We start from the raw sequence: 22,072 nt of genomic DNA on the forward strand, positions 1-22,072 counted from the left end.
TCCCCGAGGCACCCCACTCATGATGAGAAATAAAGCAACCAGCTTTCTTTAAGAAGATGATTGTGATGAAAGCGCAGATTTTTAACTTGCATGCTCAGATCATGTATATACATCCCTCGTTTTAGCCACAGCCCCAGAATCTTTACATAACCATGAACTTATTTTTAAAAGTCTAGAAGATCACTTGCTAGAAAATTATTTACCTTATTAATTAGAGACCAAAAAGTATTAATAATTCTATGTTCTACATCGTACGAGTTAAATGTATGAAGCTAGGTGCATCACGGCCAATTGGACTTGGAATGGAACTGATATTCAATGCTATGGAACTTTTATGTTCACCATCTAGTTATGTTTTGTCGTCTTTGAAATTTTGATTTCACGTTTTCAGCCTTCTCATACATTCAACCAGCCTGCTTCTAAAATCCCAGGTATTTTCCTCTCTCAATAATCCATGTCCCCTGCTAATTTTGTTCTTCTGGGAACGGTGAATTGCCCATCACCATTTTAAAAACATCTTCTGTAATCAGCTAAAAGGGTTGCTGTTTTTATTGAACACAACGCATGTATCACTGAGAGCATGCCAAGTGGCAACACTAGGCTGTTGGGACAAGGGCCTTTATTACATGCCTTAAAACTATGACCTTTGTCAGGAAAATATGCCAAATGAAATATAATCTCAAATTATTCCCGTATATTTTTAAGGTGGGAAAGGAATGCACAAACAAGATGGATTACTTGTATTTTTAAGCTTCAAGGAAAATAAAAACTAAAATACTGAACACTGTACCCAACCCATCATCCTAAACTGTTATAATGTATACACAATAAACAAAAATGCATTAACAAACACATGTTCAGCAGCTCCAGTATATAGTATGAACAAGGAACTGTAGATGCTGGTTTAAAATAAAATGTACTGGAGTAACTCAGTAAGTTCGGCAGCATCTTTGAAGAAAATGGGTAGCTGACGTTTTGGGTCTGAACCCTTCTTCAGGCTTCAGTACATGGCAAGTAGACCTCAGAATAAGGTGCCCACACATAGCAACATTTTACATTCTGCCACCAAAGTAAGTTAGTTCAGTTTCCAATTTAAAAAAAGCATTTATTAATCAATGAAAAAAAAATCACTGCACGCTCTTCAAGAATTTCTGAAACTCAAGGTAATTCGGTATCTTTGTTTAAGACATTGGCAGGAAACACAACTTTAAAAAATCAACCTGGAGCTTTTGTGAAGTACTAGGAATGGTTTTGTTTGTCTATTAGATCCTGATCCCCGTTTCCCCACCTTATGCAAGTACTGACACATACAGGGCTTGCTTGGCTCAACGAATAGTGCTGGTTTTCCGGTACCTCATTATTTGGCCAACCATTTAAAAACAAGCACAAGAGGCCAAAAAAACTGAGCAATTCGGCTCAGAAAGAGCTTCAGAGGCAATGCCAATTTTTGTCCTCCAACATTTTTTTCTGACAGAAGGAACAGAACAGAAAGCATGCGAGGAATCAGCAGTGAATGCCTCATTTTCTTTCATTTTCCACCCCCATTGCTGTTGTTGTCATCAATGATCCAAGCACATGAAATTCAGGAGAAGGAAGCTTAAGAGAGAGGAACATAGAGATAAGACTGCAAATGTAGAGCAAGTGGCCAGAAAATAATTATTAGGACATTAAATATAATCTAATTCCTTTACCTGCTTAAAAATGATTTGATGACAATCCACATGCCATTGGACAATTTGTATACAAGACATGCACACACAATGCTTCACCATTCATCAATAGTTTGTTATTAAATAGAACAAGGGGTAATATAATTAAATATCATCCACTTAAATATACCCTTAAAACAATTTTGCAACATCAACAGCAGGAAATTATTTCAGGGACAATTAGATGCTCATAGATTTCAAATACCTGATCATTTTTTCTTACTGGCAACACCTCACAGACAGGGCTGCCACCATTTCTTTTCTCAGCCTGGTTCCCTTTGAGGTTTGAAAGAGAAGGTGGCAGGGATTTTCTAGCTGCTGCCGTTCTCCACGTCATTTTGGGAGCAGGCTCTTTGATATCTGCGTGTCCCTCGTGTGCATGCTGAACTGCATGATTAGAAGCAGGGGTTGCACAAACGGCTCTCTGCAGTGCTGTCCGTTCACCTGGAGGACTAGACACATTTTCATGTGGTCCATTTCTCTGTGCGTCGACATTTAATGACGTTGCCGTTGTGTCTGCTGATGAATCAGGCTTTTGGTCCACATAAATAAAGGTGTACTGTTCTATCCTGTCCTCCCGAGATAATCTCAATGCATCTTCAACTTGAGATATGCCAACATCCCACTGAGGGCGGATTCTTTGTGCAATGGGCTTCAGAATCTACAGGGGGAAATGAAAATATATTCAATTACAAAGGAGTTGCAAGAGATGGCTGCTGCTGGAATCCTGAACAAAAAACAGTGACAGAGGGACTCAGATGATCGGGCAGCATCTGTGGAGGGAAAGCTGCCCAAGGGCTTTTATATGTTCATTAACAACAAGAGGACAACTAGGGAGAAGCTAGAAGATTAAGATAAAGGCGAGAATTTATAACTGAAGTCAGAGGATGTAGGTGGAGTACTAATCACCATGGAGAAGACATGGAGGATTGTGATATCAGTGTGGGGGTAACTAACATGGTATGGCAGATTGAGATTAGTCTGATGTTGGGGCTCTTGAAGATGGATACATCTCCAGGGCTTGATGGGATTTAGCCCATGTTATTGTGAGAAGGAAGGAGATTGCAGGGGGCCTTGAAGGATCTTTAAATCTTCTCTAGCCACAGGCGAGATCCCGGAGGACTGGAGAGTAGCCAATGTTGTTACTTTGTTTAACGAAAGTTGAGAAAATCCATGGAATTATAGGCCAGTGAGCTTCACACCAGTGGTAGGGGAACTGTTCCTCATAATCGGCTGATCCAAAAGATTAAGATGCACGCGACCCTTGTTGACTTGGTAGTTTGGAATCAGAACTGTAGTGGTGAAATGTTGTTAATTGGGCTGAAGGCCAGTGACCAGTGGTGTTCTGCTGGGATCTGTGCTAGAACCTCTGTTGTTTGTGATATAGATGTAAAGAACTTGGAATTAAATTTAGATGGCTTGATTAGTAAGTTTGCAGACAAAGCTACATTTTAGAGGAGTTGCGGACAGTGAGGAAGGCTATCCAGGGATCCAACGAGATTTAGAACATATAGGCAGAGATGTGGCAGATGGAGTTTAATATAGGCAAGTGTGAGATGTTGCACTATTGAGGGTCGAATGTAAGGGGAAAGTGTACTGTTAATTATACGATCCTTAACAGCATTGATGTAGAGAGCGAGATCTTGGCGTCCAAGTCCATCGCTCCCTGAAAGTGGCGACACAAGTAGACAAGATAGGGGGAAAAAAGGCATATGATATACTTGCCTTCATTAGTCAGGGCATTGTATACAAGAATCATGATTTCATGTTGCAGCTCTATAAAACTTTGATTAGATCACATTTGGAGTCTTGCGTGCAGTTGTGGTTGCCTCACTACAGGAAGGATGTGGAGGTTTTGAAGAAGGTGCAGAAGCTGATCAGAATTCTACCCGAATTACAGGCTATTAGCTACAAGGAAGTAGGTCAAACTTGGAATATGGTCCCTGGGGTGACAGACGTTGAAGGGATACTTGGTGGAAGTGCTTAAAATTAAGAGGATTAGATAGGGTTGGCAGCTAACATAAACAAGGTGGAAATAACAAAGATGAGAGACATTGCTTTAAGGTGACACGGGCAAAATTTAAAGGGCATTAATGTATTTGGGGAAGTTTTAAAACAAACTATACAGAGAATGATGAGTGTCAGGAACGGGCTGTCATGGATGCAAGTGGAGGCAAGCACAATAGTGGTATTTAAAAGGTTTTTAGATAGGCACATGGATATATAGAAAATGGAGAGATATGGATCACCTGCAGGCAGAGATCAACTTGGCATTGTGTTCAGCATAGATACTGTGAGCTGATGGGCCTGTTCCTGTGCTGAACTGTGATGAGTATAGGAAAGAGGTTGAAAATCTGATTGAATGGTGCCAGAACTACATTCTTGCTCTCAATGTACACAAAACCAAGGAGTGACTTGATGGAAAAGCTGGGGATCCACAAAACTGTCTACGTCAACAGGATGGGTCTGGAGAGAATCAACAGCCTCAAGTGCTTGGGGTGGCATATTTCTGAAGATCAATCCTGGGCCCAGCACATTGATGCACTCACAAATAAAACTCATCCACGCCTCTATTTCCTGAGAGTTTAGATTAATTCACAGATACAGCTTGGAAACAAGGCCCTTTGGCCCACCGGGCCTGTGCCAACCAGTGATCCCCGCTTATTATCACTATCCTACACACACTAGGGACATTTTTTACATTTACCAAGCCAATTTACCTACATACGTGTACGTCATTGGAGTGTGTGAGAAAACCGAAGATCTTGACGAAAACCCACGCAGGTCACGGGGAGAACGTACAAACTCTGCACAGACAAGCACCTGTAGTCGGGATCGAATCTGGGTCTCCAGCGCTGCAAGCGCTGTAAGGCAGCTACTCTTATAGAGGAGCTGATGAGCTTTTATTGCAATTGCATCAATGTGCTGAGTCCAGGACAGATCTTCAGGGATATGCGGGCCCAGAAACATGAAGCTGTTCACTCCTTCCATTGCTATCCTGTCGATGAAGACAGGTTCATTGATTCTCTGTTTTCCCCTCCTGAAGTCAACAAATCAGTTCCTTGGTCTTGCTAAAATTAGGAGCAAGATTGTAGTTCTGGCAACATTCAATCCGATTTACAATCTTTCTCCTATACTCTGAACATGGGGAAATGAGACAAAAGCAAAGATGGGGTAGATCAGCCATGATAATTTCAAGTCGTAAGGCAGGCCTGAGGGCCCATGGCCTACCCCTACTGTTTTCAAGTTAGAGAGTCAAACTCATACGCAGTTGTACAGGGCCCTAGTGAGACCACACCTGGAGTATTGTGTGCAGTTTTGGTCCCCTAATTTGAGGAAGGTCATTCTTGCTATTGAGGGAGTGCAGCATAGGTTTACATGGTTAATTCCCGGGATGGCGGGACTGTCATATACTGAGACAATGGAGCAGCTGGGCTTGCACGCTCTGGAGTTTAGAAGGACGAGAGGGGATCTCATTGGAACATACAAGATTGTTAAGGGTTTGGACACGCTAGAGGCAGGAAACATGTTCCCGATGTTGGGAGAGTCCAGAACCAGGGGCCACAGTTTAAGAATAAGGAGCAAGCCATTTACAACGGAGACGAGGAAACACTTTTTCTCACAGAGAGTGGTGAGTGTGGAATTCTCTGCCTCAGAGGGCGGTGGAGGCAGGTTCTCTGGATGCTTTCAAGAGAGAGCTAGATAGGGCTCTTAAAAATAGCAGTCAGGAGATATGGGGAGAAGGCAGGAACGGGGTACTGATTGGGGATGATCACATTGAATGGCTCGAAGGGCCGAATGGCCTACTCCTGCACCTATTGTCTATTGATACGGAAACAGGCCCTACGACACAACTAGTCTTTTCCGACCAAGATGGTCATCTAAGCTCATCCTGCGTTTGACCCGTAGCCGTCTAAATCTTTCCTATCAACATTGTTTTCTTAAACCAATTCCATGATCTTGCATTAATTCTTCTACTAAATACAGGTGCTCAGCAGGAGATTTACAAACTCTCAAAAGTAATTGTGTTCATTTTGGTTATGCCTTCATGGGACATGGATGTCACTGATAATATGGGCTTTATTGTCTATCCCTAGTTGTTTCTGAGCTGAACAGAAAGTTCAGAGTCACAACAATGGTGCATTACCGTGGATGATGATGGGAGGTGTCCATCGCTGAAGGACATCAGATGACACTCAAGCACAAGACTGCAATGTTCAAAGGGAAAACTGAATGTCTACATGGGACACAAATTTTGAACCAAACAACTTTGATCAAAATTTTTAGTCGGGATTTCCAGACTTTGGTGATATTCAACTTGGGTCCCTTTGTGTTCACCCTTACAGTTAATTTCACACAATAGATACCTTTTGCTTCTCTGCAGCATTGCTGGCTTGTCTGACAGTTTCTGCTACAAGAGCCTCGTATTGTGAACGTCCCTTGTAGGCGGCTACTCGCTTCTCGTGGATCCAGGCTCTTTCTGGCACCGTCCCAAAAAACTGTACGTGGTATTCACGAGCACCTGAATCAACAGACCAACGATTACAACTTATAATCAGACACCAGAAAGAAAAACAGACTTTGAACATCTGTTTAAAAATGGTATGCTAACTTTAAACATCAGATTTACAGGATAATGAATCCCAGGCTAAAAGAATGTGTTTCAAGATACGTGAATGTCACATCTACACGCACTATATGTCTACACATTAAATCAAGTAGTATTAAACCCCTGTCCCATGGTACGAGTTCATTCCAAGAGTTCTCCCGAGTATGCCCCGATTCGAACTCGGAGATTTACAGTAATGGCCACTTGTCGGTATTTGGGGCTCTCGTGGATATTTTTCATCATGTTGAACAAACTTCACAAGACTTCTCGCGCTTACCTGCCATTATCGAGTCTTCACGAATACCTGCCGTTAGCGCTAAGAGAAGTCCCCGAGCTCCGACGTACCTGCTACGTTCATTCTCCGTGCTTACCCCGAGTTTGATTTTTTTTAAACTCGTGAGAGCTCTTGGAATGAACTCGTACCGTGGGACAGGGCTATTACTATCCGGAAACCATGTTTCGCCAATTAATTAATATAATAATGTGCCACAATTATGGAAATGTCAACCATTGACTCAATGCGATCCAACAATAACCAGGGCACCATATTCATGCCAAGTTACCATTGACTGTTCCTAATTGCTTTGGCTTGACAGTTTACTGTTCTGTTGAGCAGTCACTCAATTGAAAGTTATTTTCATTTTTAGTTTATTTTAGAGATACAGAATGGAAACAAGGACTTCGGCCCACCGAGTCCTTGCCGACTATTGATCATTCATTTGCACTATGTTTATGTTATGCCACTTACTCATCCACTCCCTACGCACTAGGGGTTCGTTTACAGAGGCCGATTAACCTACAAACCCTCACATCTTTGGCATGTGGGAGGAAACCAGAGCAGTGGAAACTCACGCAATCACAGAGAGAACGTGAAAACACCACACAGACAGCACAGACCCGTTATTGTCTGAAATTATTTATGGATGGCCACACAACCTGAAATTAAGTAACTTGGTGGTTTATTGTATTGTGATTCGCCTAGTTTTATTCTTTATTGTTATATTTATATCTTCTACGTTTCTCCACATGAATCGTACAAATTCAATAAGTTGTGCCCAGGCCACTGCAAATATTATGGCACAATCAAGCCAAGAGTCAAAGCATCAGAAAAAGGACACAAAGTGCTGGAGTAACTCAGTCGGTCAGCCAGCATCCCTGGAGAACATGGATAGATGATTGCATAGCAAAAGGATTTGAGTATAGGAGCAGGGAGGATCTACTGCAGTTGTGCAAGGTCTTGGTGAGACCACACCTGGAGTATTGCGTACAGTTTTGGTCTCCTAATCTGAGGAAAGACATTTTTGCCATAGAGGGAGTACAAAGAAGGTTCACCAGACTGATTCCTGGGATGTCAGGACTTTCATATGAAGAACAACTGGATAGACTCGACTTGTACTCATTAGAATTGAGACGATTGAGGTGGGGATCTTATAGAAACTTAACTTAACTTAATTATTAAGGGGTTGGACAGGCTAGATGCAGGAAGATTGTTCCCGATGTTGGGGAAGTCCAGAACAAGGGGTCACAGTTTAAGGATAAGGGGGAAATCTTTTAGGACCGAGATGAGAAAAACATTTTTCACACAGAGAGTGGTGAATCTCTGGAATTCTCTGCCACAGAAGGCTGTTGAGGCCAGTTAATTGGCTATATTTAAGGAGGGAGTTAGATGTGGCCCTTGTGGCTAAAGGGATCAGGGGGTCTGGAGAGAAGGCAGGTACAGGATACTGAGTGGATGATCAGCCATGATCATATGGAATGGCGGTGCAGGCTCGAAGGGCCGAATGGCCTACTCCTGCACCTATTTTCTGTGTTTCTATGATGCTTCGTATCAGGACCCATCTTCAGACTGGGGCTTGCAGAGTGCAGGAGGTTGAGGGGTAATCTTATAGAGGTTTATAAGATCATGAGGAAATGGATAGGGTAAAAGCACTGTCTTTTTACCCAGAGTAGGGGAATCAAGACCCAGAGGACATAGGTTTAAGGTGGGGGGGGGGGGGGGGAAGATTTAGTAGGAGACCGAGTGAACATTTTTTATACAAAGGATGGTGAGGTATAGGGAACAAGCTACCAGAGGAGGTAGTTGAGGCAGATAACATCAGGTGGGACTAGTTTGGGTGGGGCATGTTAGTCACATGGGCAAGTTGGCTGAAAGACCTGTTTCCACGTTGTATGACTCTATAACATGGATAAGTTAAGTTTTAGGTCAGGACCTTTCATCAGACTGATGGCAGGGGGAAGTGGGAAAGAAAGCTGGAAGAGAGAATGGTCGTTCGTATCATAGCTGGCCACAGATGACCTCAGGCAAGGCGGTTGGTTGCCCGATAGGCAGATGGTTGGATAAAGGCTAGAGATGGAGCAGGCTTGAGCCCAAGAGGGATATATTGTTGTGAACTGTGAAGCCTGAAGGACTTTTGGTGAAAGGAGTTGGGAGAAACCGGTGCAAGGTCAGCCAAGGTTTAGGGGAAGGGAGGTGTTCGTAGAAGTTCCCTAAAATTGGAAATTTCAAATTTGATACATTTGGGTTGTAAGCCAAGCCAAACTGAATATGAGGTTCTGTTCCTCCAGTTACCATGAGGCCTCACTTGGGCTATGGGGAGGCCAAAGAACAGAAAGTTCAGTATGGAAATGGAGGGAGGTTGAACTGGTTAGCAACCGGGAGATCCTGCTGGCCTTGACAGACCAAGCTCGTCACTAGTTTGAGCCACTCTGACACATAACATAATATAGTTTAACGGCTCCAAATCCAATAACTTTGTACTTTGACGTTCACAGGCCCTTCATTCAATAACAGGGTTTCTGGAAAAGTGAGTGTTTGCACTGAAGAGCCATTAAATTGCTATAAAAGGAAATAGAAATTAGCAATATTGTGGGAAAACTAACTATATTTGTGCAGATTACCTCATTTTATATACAAATACATCCACTAATAACAGAATAATCAAAAAAGAGGAATGCATAAATCAATATATGCACAAGGAATAATGTATGCTTATTAATGGTATTGTAGCCATGTGATTGTATGTGCAATCAATTGAAGCCCGCAGACTAATGAATTTTTTTTTAAAACCTCCATGTGGCATGGGAGGGTGGCACAATGAAGGGTACAGGTTAAATTTACCAGCAGCCAACACACATTAAACCCAAGGCGGTACCTAATTGTACATTTCTCATGTATACTAGAGGAGCATTTTACTCGCTATGTGGAGTGCAGGTTGAATGAACTCTAAACACAATATATTTTGCACTCAATTAAATTGAAACCACCAAATCTCAGTTGAATACGCGATTCAAATTAGCCTCCGAGCTTTCTTAAATAAATGATCTAATTACAAATCCTTCTGGAAACATCCTAATCACTTTAAAAGGTATGTTTTTAACACAACCAGTATCAAGTTGCAATCACAAAATTAGTCTGAGCAAAGCAAACACCCACGGGAATGATTTGCAAACGCACAGAAAAACAAACTTGGGAATAAAACAAAATTAGTGTTGATTGCGGTGAGGGCAGAATATCATACCTTATTCTGACAGAATATCATAGCAGAATACCATACCTCAAGCTAGATAGGGCTCTTAAAGATAGCGGAGTCAGGGGATATGGGTACTGATTGGGGATGATCAGCCATGATCACATTGAATGGCGGTGCTGGCTCAAAGGGCCGAATGGCCTACTCCTGCACCTATTGTTTATTGATCACTGGATATGGAAATTTGGCCCTCTAACCTTTTAAAACAGGCTGTGTGGGAAAGAACTGCAGATTAGTTATGGGAAAGTCACAAAATGCTGGAGTAACTCAGCAGCTCAGGCAACATCGCTGGAGAATGCGGAAAGGTGACATTTCAGGTTGGGACCCTTCTTCAGACCAGGGAAGATGGCTGGGCAAGGTCGGAAAAACACATTAGTCTGCTTGATCACCATACCTTCAGTTTTGTAATGAAGGGTATCAAAAGCAAACATACCGAGGAGAACATTATAAAAATTATGTGGAGAGCAGGTTGAATGAACTCTAAACACAATAGAGATTTTGCACTCAATTAAATTGAAACCACCAAATCTCAGAGAATACGAGATTCAAAGGGGCCTCCGAGCTTTCTTAAATAAATGATCTAATTACAAGAGGGAGAGAGGAAACATCCTAAGGGAGGGGCAGGTATGTTTTTAACACAACCAGTATCAAGTTGCAATCACAAAATTAGTCTGAGCAAAGCAAACACCCACGGGAGATTTGCAAACGCACAGAAAAAACAAAACTGGAGAATAAAACAAAATTAGTGTTGATTGCGGTGAGGGCAGAATATCATACCTTATTCTGACAGAATATCATAGCAGAATACCATACCTCGAGCTAGATAGGGCTCTTAAAGATAGCGGAGTCAGGGGATATGGGTACTGATTGGGGATGATCAGCCATGATCACATTGAATGGCGGTGCTGGCTCAAAGGGCCGAATGGCCTACTCCTGCACCTATTGTTTATTGATCACTGGATATGACAATTTGGTCCTCTAACCTCTTAAAACAGGGTGTGGGAAAGAACTGCAGATTAGTTAGGGAGGGGGAGTCACAAAAGAGCTGGAGTACTCAGCAGCTCAGGCAGCATCGCTGGAGAATGCGGAAAGGTGACATTTCAGGTTGGGACCCTTCTTCAGACCAGGGAAGATGGCTGGGCAAGGTCGGAAAAACCCATTAGTCTGCTTGATCACCATACCTTCAGTGTAATGAAGGGTATCAAAAGCAAACAAGAGGAGAGGGAGAACAATTATTAAAAATTAGCGAGAGAGAGGGGAAGGGGGAGAGGGAGGGGGGGGGCAGGAGGGGGGGGGCAGAGAGGGAGGGGAGGGGCAGAGAGGGAGGGGAGGGGAGGGGCAGAGGAGAGGGGAGGGGGCAGAGAGGGAGGGGAGGGGCAGAGAGGGAGGGGAGCAGAGAGGGAGGGGACAGAGAAGGAGGGGACAGAGAGGGAGGGGGGCAGAGAGGGAGTCGGCAGAGAGGGAGGGGGGAGAGGGGGAGGGGAGAGAGAAGGAGGGGAGGGGCAGAGGGAGAGGAGGGGAGGGGAGGGGAGAGAGGGAGGGGCAGAGAGGGGAGGGGGGGGAGGAAAGAGGGGCAGAGATAAGAGAGAAGAGAGAGAGAGAGAGAGAAGAGAGAGGGGGGGGGGGGGGGGGGGGGGGGAGAGAGAGAAAGCCAGTTCTGTGATTTGTAGAAATGAAGGTATGTAGGTACATTGGACTTTTAAGTTATAGAAGCTATATTCACAATAATCAGCATTTCCGATTATATAGAATTTAAGACTTGGGGATGATGATGAAATTGGCAAATATCAGGTATATTTTATATTTTTCTGCTATTGCTGAAAAGGGCAAAGCAGACTATTTTGTACACCTTGGATTTATGCCTGGAATAGCACGATTTGTCAATGCTTGGATTAGCAGGATTGATGCAATAGTCTTTCAGTGATCAGTGATGAACAAAATCAATGAAAGTGGTTTCAATTTACTGTTGAATTCAGTAAATTGGGAAAACCCTTGAGACTATTTAGACTATTTGAGGACAAGATAGACTTTCAGGAAAGACAAGGTTTCGGGGGGATTCTCCATAACAAGTCAACAGGCAAAATATATTTCTACACCTTTTTGGCGGATACAAAAAAAACACTGAATTCATTGACGAACCAAAAGAACATTTGGCAAGGGAGGAGAAAGTGCAACCTTTTCTAGGGCGAGACAAATGATGCTCTTCCCCCAATCTCTCAAGAATGTGTGGACATAAAACAGTACAGCAAAGGAGCGGGTCCTTTGTCCCACAATGTCCATGCTGAACATGATACAAAGAGAACCTAACCTTCTCTGCCTGCACATGATCCACATCTCTCCATGTCCTGCATATTCATGTTCCATCTAAAAGTCTCTTAAATGCCACTACTGTGTCTGCCTCCAACACCATCCATTCTAGCGCATTCCAGGCACTCATCATCTGATCTTTTTTTCTTCTTTTTTTTTTTTAAACTTTGCCCCTCTCACCTTAAAGCTTTGACATTTCCACTCTGGGGAAAAACAGAGAGTCTGACCTTACCTATGCCTCTCAATATTTTATATACTTCTAAAATAGACAATAGACAATAGGTGCAGGCCTTCAGCCCTTCGAGCCAGCACCGCCATTCAATGTGATCATGGCTGATCATCACCAATCAGTACCCCGTTACTGCCTTCTCCCCTTATCTCCTGACTCCGCTATTTTTAAGAGCCCTATCTAGCTCTCTCTTGGAAGCATCCAGAGAACCTGCCTCCACTGCCCTCTGAGGCAGAGAATTCCACAGACTCACCACTCTCTGTGAGAAAAAGTGTTTCCTCGTCTCCGTTCTAAATGGCTTACTCCTTATTCTTAAACTGTGGCCCCTGGTTCTGGAGTCCCCCAACATGGGGAACATGTTTCCTGCCTCTAGCGTGTCCAAGCCCTTAACAATCTTAAATGTGAGAATTGGTTTCTCTGTATGCCCTAGCATAATTTATTGTTACACTGCCAATGTCAAGTACTTGTGACATGGTGACCAGTCATTTGTAGCAAACTTTGTTTCATGATAACAGTCTTAAAGTAAAAGTCTTGTGTTGGACAATATGTCAATTGAGAACAGTTCATTTCAATGAAATCAATAGTTGTAGCTTTCAGAAAGCTTTCCCCAACATGGATCACTCACAACCTCAACAGTAAATATATTCTGGCAATACAGTAAACCCTCATTATAAATGGACAATACGGGGAGGGAATTATGCCCTGTATTGCCAATTGTCCACTAGAACAGATTAGTATCATCGTATAAGTAGTGGAAATAAACAATTGCAGTTGCTGTTACACAAAAGGACACAAAGTGCTGGAGTAACTCAACAGGTCAGGCAGCAACTCTTGGGATAGGTGACTTTCCGGTGGTGACAGCAGGCATGGCCTGTATGCGGCAGGTGAGGCGATGTGAGGCTGAGGTAGCAGGGGCAGCCGTCAGTAGGTTCATCCACTACAACTGAAAACCGTTATAAAGTGTTCCGTTAAAACTAGGGTTTACTGTGTTTTGCCAACTCTAAGGAATAATTTTCCTTTCAAGGGAAACCTCATGATGCAATTTAATCATAGCCAGGCTTACCTCTTGTGTTGATCTTGGTATAAATCTGCAGCAATGGATCGCAGGACACCATACAGGGCCACCATGGATAAGTACCGACCTTTGTCCACACTAAATCTCCAACCTGGTAAAATGTTGAAACTTCTGTCTGATTCCCAGAGTCCGGTAACCGATGGGCCTGAAATGCAAATGACAACATTTTTAATAAACAGGATATCACATCAAATTGTTTTGGCATATGGTAATAACCACAAGTATTTCTAGAAAATGTGGCAGAAAGCTTAAATATTTTGCTCCTAACGGCCTTGCATCTAATCATAATCAACCTACTAAACCAATGCAGAATCAAGGAACTGCAGATGCTGGTTTACAAAAAGTGCTGGAGTAACTCATCAGGTCTGGAGAACGTGGATAGGTGACATTTCGTGTTGGGACCTTCCTTCAGAATGCAGGTATGTTAATAAATCAAATTTAACCTTCATTTTATAAAATTAATCTCATTTCTTTCAGGTTGAAATAGCGAATGGAGCATTAAATTCAAGTCATGGCCCCAACTTCTTCCAGCAAACCCAGGGACATCAGTAGCAGTCAGAGCAGTGAGGGGAAGTTGGGGGAAACAGGGGGGGGGGGGGGGGGGGGGGGGGGGGATGTGGGGGAGAACAAGAGATAGTGACTCAAGAATCTAAACCCATTCTTGGACACTAGAGAACAAGAGACTACACGAAGCAGATGAATATCTAAAATTGAAATTGAGAAGCAAAGAGGCTAAAAAGCGCAGCAAAAAAGATGGAAAAAGCTTTTAAAAGATCATCTATAATTTCAGAGATCGTACAATGAGAAAGAAATCCGAACAATGGAGCTTCAAAAACGTAATCGTTACCGGGGGATTTTTCAGTACTGTAGTTGGAAGCAGGCATGTATCTTAAATAGAGAAACACAAGACAGAGTAGACAGAGTTATGCAGCACAGAAATAAACCCGTCTTCAAAACTCTCTCTCTCGGTCAACTAAAGTACCTCCCAGGGGCCAGAGTTAAGTCCCATTTGCCGGCATTGGGCCCCATATCCTGCAAAATTAAGGATACAATAGCCCAGGTTTACACAAATTGTGCATTAAAAACCAGTGTCCTCCAGTAACTGCAATTGTTAAAAAGATAACAGACACCTTGTCAATTAGTCTTGTACCCGTTTTACAGCAAGTAGTTTATGCCTAACACAACTTTTTATGTGCTGGGCCTTTTCAACCCACATCTCTTATTTCACTATGGCACCTCAAAAAGCTGGGCTATGTCATCAGCTTCCAAAACACAAAAGAACATGTACCTTTACTTTAAATGGCTCAACTTTTTGCTGCGAAATGTGACACCAGAGTTCACTTTACTTAAAGTAAGTAAAAATGCTGGCACTAGGACTAACTCTAATATTAATTTAGGAGAAATTTGCAAAGATTTTGCATCAAATTGATATAAATATTCAACTAAAGACAAGCAATTGGAGATATTTTCTATGTTATTGAGAAACAACAGAAAATATCCCAGAGCAAGCAACCCAAATGAGCAAAAGGGTGGTTCAGTGTTTCGTGTGATGATTGCATTTCATACTGCAATTGCCAGAAGTTTGGGTGAGAGAAGCTGCCTGACCTGCTGAGTTCTTCCAGCATTGTTTTGTGAACCAATTAAAAAGTAGCATAGGCATGAGTCTTAACAGCTATGTAACAATTTACATGTCCTCATGTGCCCATCACAATAAATAGCAATTGGTCGTTCAGTAAAGAATTTGCATCGTTCCAAGTTATATTAAGCAGTTCTTCAGTTTTTGTAACTGAAGTTTAGCAAGAGAAGAAAGACTTGCATTGCTAAAGCATTTTACAGAATCACAGAAGATAGACACAAAATGCTGGGGTAACTCAGTGGGTCCGGCAGCATCTCTGGAGAAAAGGGAATAGGTGATGTTTTGGGTCGAGACCCTTCTTCAGACTGTGAGTCAGGCGAGAGGGAAACTAGAGGTTAACTAGAATCTAGAACTTCTCCCAAAAGGCTTTGCAGCCAATTTAGTAGTTGCTGTAATGCAAGAAACACAGCAACCTATTTCTGCACAGTAATCTCCCTCAGACCACACAGATCTTGATGTCAGTTTAAAGTTAAATGTTTGCATGATACCCAGAAGAATGACTCGGCTCTCAATCTTAATTTTACCTCAACTTTGCATGTACTTTTGATTTTAGTTACATTACGCAATAATGGCAAACATTGTAATGAATGAACATAGAAAATGTAGGCAAGTTTCTCGCTTCATAGATGCTGAGTTATTGGCTCAGGTCAATTACCTTAAGTATATCTTTCAAATTAACCAGGAAAAAGTTTTCTAACAAAACTCTTTAAAGTTATGGTCTCTATAAAAGAAAAAGTCACTGTACTGCTTTGAAGCAGCATTGGGTTGGTTTCTCTGTTTTTCAAGTGAATATTTATTCCAGAAGAATTCTCCAAATTAGATTACCTTCTCATTATCACATGGCTCTTTCTGGGATCTTTGAGTGTGCAAATTATTTTCTTCAACAGAACGTATAAAATTTACTGATTATAGATTATATGTCCTATCATTCAATCATTTGAATATGTTGCTCTAACATGTTGGTCATCGCTGAACAATCATTTACATTAGAAACAATTTCCAAATGCTAGCACCGAGGCATTCCGATCAAAGCTTGGATTTGAGAAAATTCAGAACCTATATCTACCATATTTAAAGTGTTTTACTTTTGATATAAAGAGAGACTTCCACACAGAATACTGTAGAAAACACTGGAAATATTCAGTGGACCGGGCAAAATCTGTGGCTAGAAAAACCGAGTTAATACTTCACATCAAGAACTGCTGGAACTGAAAATCTGAAATAAAAACTGAAATTGCTGAGATACTCAGCAGTCAGGTAGTGAGAAAGAAACTAAGTTAACCTTTCATCAGAACTACTGATATTTCTGTCTTCTATGTAATTCAGTATTACAGTCAAATCCTCATGTTTAAACACCTATCCTGTGATCCAATTGCCTGCTCCTTTTCACATCACATTCATATACAGTGCATTCAGAAAGTATTCAGACCCCGTCACTTTTCCCACATTTTGTTACGTTACAACCTTATTTTAAAATGGATTAAATTATTACTTATTTTTTTACACACGTTAGCCCAGAATGAAGAAGCAAAAACAGATGTTTAGAAATTTTTGCAAAATAATTTTAAGTTGATAATAAAGTGGACAAGCTTTTCCTTTGAGAATAGGGAAGATTCAAACAAGAGGACATGACTTCAGAATTAAGGGACAGAAGTTTAGGGGTAATACGAGGGGGAACTTCTTTACTCAGAGAGTGGTGGCGGTGTGGAATGAGCTTCCAGTGGAAGTGGTGGAGGCAGGTTCATTGGTATCATTTAAAAATAAATTGGATAGCCATATGGATGAGAAGGGAATGGAGGGTTATGGTATGAGTGCAGGCAGGTGGGACTAAGGGAAAAAAAGTTGTTCAGCACGGACTTGTAGGGCCGAGATGGCCTGTTTCCGTGCTGTAATTGTTATATGGTTATAATTAAAAAGAAATAACTGAAATATCACATTTACATAAGTATTCAGACCCTTTACAATGACACTCAAAATTGAGCTTAGGTTCATCCTGTTTCCATTGATTATCCTTGAGCAAAAACCAAGCCATGAAGACGAAGGCATTATCCGTAGACCTCAGAGACAGGATTGTGTCGAGACACAGATCTGGGGAAGGGTATAAAACAATTTCCGCAGCATTGCAGGTCCCGAAGAGCACAGTGGCCTCCGTCATTCTTAAATGGAAGAGCTTTGGAACCACCACAGAGCTGGCCGCCCGACCAAACTGAGTAATCAGGGGGAAAAGAGCCTTGGTCAGGGAGGTGACCGAGAACCCGATGGTCGCTCTGTCAGAGCTCCAGAATTCCTCTGTGGCGATGACAGAACCTTCCAGAAGGACAACTATATCTGCAGCACTCCACCAATCAGGCCTTTATGGTAGATTGGCCAAGCAGAAGCCACTCCACAGTAAAAGGCACATGACAGCCTGCTTGGAGAGTTTGCCAAAAGGCATAAGAAAAAAGATTCTCTGGTCTGATGAAACCAAGATTGAACACTTTGGCATGAATGCCAAGCATCACGTCTGGAGGAAATCAGGCATCGCTCATCACCAGGCCAAACCATACCCACGGTGAAGCATTGTGGAGGCAGCATCAAGCTGTGGGGATGTTTTTCAGCGGCAGGAACTGGGAGACTTGTCAGGATCGAGGGAAAGATGAGCCTCAACAAAGTACTGAGTAAAGGGTCTGAATACTTCTGTAAATGTGATATTTCAGTTATTTCTTTTTAATGACTTTGCAAACATTTCTAAACACCTTTTGCTCTTTTTTATTATGGGGTATTGTGTGTAGATTGATGTGTGTAAACAAGATGAATTTAATCCATTTTGGAATAAGGTTATACTGTAACAAAATGTGGAAAAGTGAAGGGGTTTGAATACTTTCTGAATGCACTGTAAGCCTTCTTCAAATTAGTGAAAGCAATTATTCATGGAGATCCTTCGAATGTTTTTTTCCCCAAACAAAAAAAAGTGGTTGAATATTCTGTCCAAGTACCCTTAAAACTTTTAAAATGTTATTATAGTTTTTGTTTCTGAAATACAAAATAATTTTATGGATCACAAAAAGTAAATTGCATTTAATTTATATTAAACCCAGCTGAAAATGATTTGACAGGTCAACTTTCTCACATTCCTTATCTTATTTTTAAGATTGTTCCACAGATCTTCATATACTTCTGCTTATCTATATAACTAAAAGTCTCATCTTGACCACTTCCTGTCTGAATCCCAAGAATCCATTTGGTCCACATTATCCATACTAGTCCTTTGGGAACCAGCCCCTTCAGCCCACAACATACATACTAGCGCTCCAGAAAGCCCCCCCCACTGGCCACCAATATTGGAATTGGTAGAGAGGTGGAATATTGCATTGGGGGACCAATCCCCCGTGTGAACATGGGACCCAACGGGTCCCACTTAGTCTAGTAATTTACTATAATTTCCTTGTCAGTAGTCAATTTACTTCCTCCCAGTTCATTGAATAACCAAATACTTCGGGCCACCCGGGGCGGCGACTGCGGGTGCTCGGAAGGCCCCGACCACGGATGGACATGGAGGGGAGGCTGGCTGGACTATGGTGCCTTCCTCACCTGGGTGCCATTTATGTTATGTTCTGTTGTGGACTTTCTGTGTTTGTGCTTTTTTTAAATTTTTAATTCAATTTCAATTTTATTTTGAATATGTTTTATTATTTATTTATTATTTATTTTTATTATTTTTCTTGTGATTTTTTTTAACGATACTGCCTGTACGGGAAATTCATTTCGTTGTCTCAAATTGAGGCAATGACAATAAATTTGAATACAATACAATACAATACAATACTTCTATGAATGGGACCAGACTAGAACTTCATCTTCTGTTCACTTTCTCATACTTTAATGCAACGTTAAATCTTGAATAATAGGACAATTAACAAAGGTATTATAGAGGTTGATATGAACTGATAAATTAACCTATTATTTCACATTAGCCATAAATCTAGAAAAAACATTCGATTCACCCCTTCCTCCTCTCTGCCCATTCGAAAAAAGAGATAGCAGTAGCAATTACAGTAATGGAGATATCTGGCAAACCATTACATGGAAGCAACAGGCAATCAACATTTTCTAATTATGCACTTTGTGGGCTTCAAATAACACCAATTTGAGAATGTCCCTTCTCCACCTCTTAATTCTAGTGTGAGTCACACATGGATTACCTTAGTGTACACTTGGGGTTAGCTGTAACTTATTAATGCGACTTTAAGCCTTAGTCAAAAATATTTTGGTATTTCACTTTTGCAATAAACATACTTTTTTTTTTCCAAAAGCAGATTTAAATCCAGCGCACTTTTACTCTTGTTTTATCATTTCTGTCCTGAACACCTTGCCTCTCGCAGAGAGTTGTGGATGTAGTCCATTCAATCAGATCGTACAGTATGGCTATTATGAGAAATTGTGTATTTCTGTAGTATAGGACATTACTTTGAAATTTAGGTCTAACTAGACCAGGTGCGGACCTGTTGGGGCCCGTCCCCAAGGGCAATATTCCACCACTGACCCATAACCCCCAACTGCGCAGGCGCAGCTGAGGGATTCCCGTTTGACGCCAGAGATCCCCGTTGTGACGCGAGTCACGGCAACCCTCCCCCAACTGTGCCTCGCCATCCCTCTTCCTACCCCTAACCTCCTCCATTCCCCCTCATCACCCCGCACTCCCTCCTCTTCACCCTCCCTCTTCTTTCCCCCTCTCCTCCTCCCCAATCCCTCCCTCAGTCACTCCCTCCATAACCCCTCTCCCATCCCTACACCCCTCCTCTCCCTCTATCTCCCTGCTCCCCCACTCCTAACCTCCCCCTATCCCACCCTCCACAATGAAAATCTTTTTTTTTTTTTTTTTTAAACTTAAATTCTCAATGAAAATTGCATTTTTTTCTTTAAATAACCTCAACACAATGTTAGCTGTTAATGAAAACGGAAGAATTTGACTAAAATTGAAAATTGCAATTTTTTAAGTAAATGAGATTCGGGATCCCATTGTGACGTTAAATGCGGTTGAGGGGCAGGGCAAGTGGAAAAGTGATTTTTGTAGAGTTTAAAATGTCAATAACTTGTAAAATATACCATCAATCTGAACAAAACTTGTTTGATTTACATCACAGGCCAAAAATTGTAGTGCTATCATGTACCGTTGTGGCAGGGTTTTGTATCGTCATGCATTCACACGCATACATACAAACAAACAAACAAACAAAGAGTTTTAGTAATATATAGATAAATATATGCATTACTGAATACATTAGATGGAGCTCTGTTTCCCTACTAATTATGTATATAATCAATGAAAGATATGGCTGCAAAGATGGCGTTACAGCCAGAGGAGTCGAGATATCGGCCCGCAAAGTCGGCTACTGGAACGGACCTGCCGACTCTAGCATGGCCAGAGTTCCGTCAGTAGGGGGCAAATTCAACGCACTAATCGACAGTGGAAGTCCCAATGAGGTCGAGATAGGCAGTCTCACATTTTCTCACCTAGGCGCCACATTTTCGGGGAGGATTTCAAGTGCGCTCTAGTAGTTTTGTCCAGATTTAGAGCTGCAGGACCACCAGTTGCTGGAAAGGTGGTGGACCTGTATTATGTTTCCCCAGAGTTGACGTCTTACACTGAGTATTAAAGATTCTGCTTTCAAATTCTTTGCTTTCAGATGTTTGCTCCGCTTTCCTTAAGATGCTGACTTGTTTTGTTTTTTTAAAGTTCCTTTAATGACAAGTCTTCATAGAGAACAAAAACTGAAACTTCAAATGATATATAGGGAGGTTTCACGGCAGTCAGTCGCGACCCATGGCCCGTACTGTTGCTACGCTACTCCAAATGGATTACACGCGATGTACTGCAGGTAGGCACTTACCATTGTTTCCAGCGTAGCGGGCCCGTTAAAACCCACTGAAATTGTCAATTTGTAAATAATTATGGAAATCGGGATAAGCGTGTGAGATGTTTAGCATACTTCACAATTCCAAAAGTGAGGAGAAATGACGGTAGACGGTAGATCTGGCTGTAATTTTTTTAATCGCCCATGGTTCTCGTGGGTTTTTACATACAAAATGAAAACGCATCTGAAGAAAAATTTACAGCCAGATTTATCACTTCTGAGAATTTTTAGATACCAAAGGAATCAAGAAAAAACACAAATAATGCCTTACTTGATGAAATGCAGTGAGCAAACGCGATAATTCCCAATATTTTCAATGTTTGGAACAGCTTCTTTCCGGCGGCTGTCACTCTACTCAACAACGTACCTCGGTGACTGCCAATCACCACCTCCCCCCCCCCGGACCACTTATTATTTTTATTCAAATCGTTTGCTATGTCGCTCTTCAAGGGAGATGCTAAATGCATTTCGTTGTCTCTGTACTGTACACTGACAATGACAATTAAAATTGAATCTGAATCTGAATCTGAATCGGTTTACCAAGCACTTTAGCTGCTGTAGTCCCTTCAGTTCTCGCTTCTCTATACCTTCATTTCGCTTCACGTTTGGAATTCTAAAGTTGGGTGCATGTCTCTCACACTTACCCCGACTCCCACAATTTTTTTCAGCGCAAAAATTCAACATTTTGGTGGTTTTTAACAGGTAGGAAAGTACGCGTTTCTAGTGACGGATGTCTTCCAGTTGGATTTAGCGGCTCCGTGCGTCGAGCCCTATGACCCAGTGACCTTTCGTGCAACCCCCCTATAGATCTGTGCACATCAGCAAGTCAACCAGGAGCTCATTGACAAGACTTTTATTGAAATGCAGTTCATGCCTCTGGACTTTAAAAAGATGTTTGATAAAGTGCCACATTAGACGTCATTACGACCGACCCTTGGTATAAAAGCTGTAACAACACGGAAAGAAAATTGGCTAAGTGACAAACAGTAGAGTGAACAGTTTTTCCTGACTGGAGTCAAGGAAATGGTGTAATTCCCCAGGGGTCAGTGTGAGGACTATTGCCTTTGTTAATATTCATTAATGACT

At 41.8% G+C, this 22,072-nt stretch overlaps 1 protein-coding gene across 4 annotated transcripts in view; it reads right to left on the reverse strand.

Moving 5' to 3' along the window:
- nsd3 (nuclear receptor binding SET domain protein 3) overlaps positions 1 to 22,072 on the reverse strand; it is an 80,034-nt gene that overhangs the window by 44,164 nt on the left and 13,798 nt on the right. For all 4 annotated transcript variants that reach the window (XM_055662112.1, XM_055662111.1, XM_055662114.1 and 1 more), the window contains exons 3-5: positions 13,445 to 13,601; positions 6,077 to 6,231; positions 1,915 to 2,370 (exon numbers count right to left, since the gene is read on the reverse strand). In XM_055662112.1, the coding sequence (XP_055518087.1) occupies positions 1,915 to 2,370; positions 6,077 to 6,231; positions 13,445 to 13,601 (768 nt within the window). The remainder of the gene's footprint in view (positions 1 to 1,914; positions 2,371 to 6,076; positions 6,232 to 13,444; positions 13,602 to 22,072) is intronic.

This window comes from Leucoraja erinacea, chromosome 35 (assembly GCF_028641065.1).
Source record: "Leucoraja erinacea ecotype New England chromosome 35, Leri_hhj_1, whole genome shotgun sequence".
NCBI classification, from domain to species: Eukaryota; Metazoa; Chordata; class Chondrichthyes; order Rajiformes; family Rajidae; genus Leucoraja; species Leucoraja erinaceus.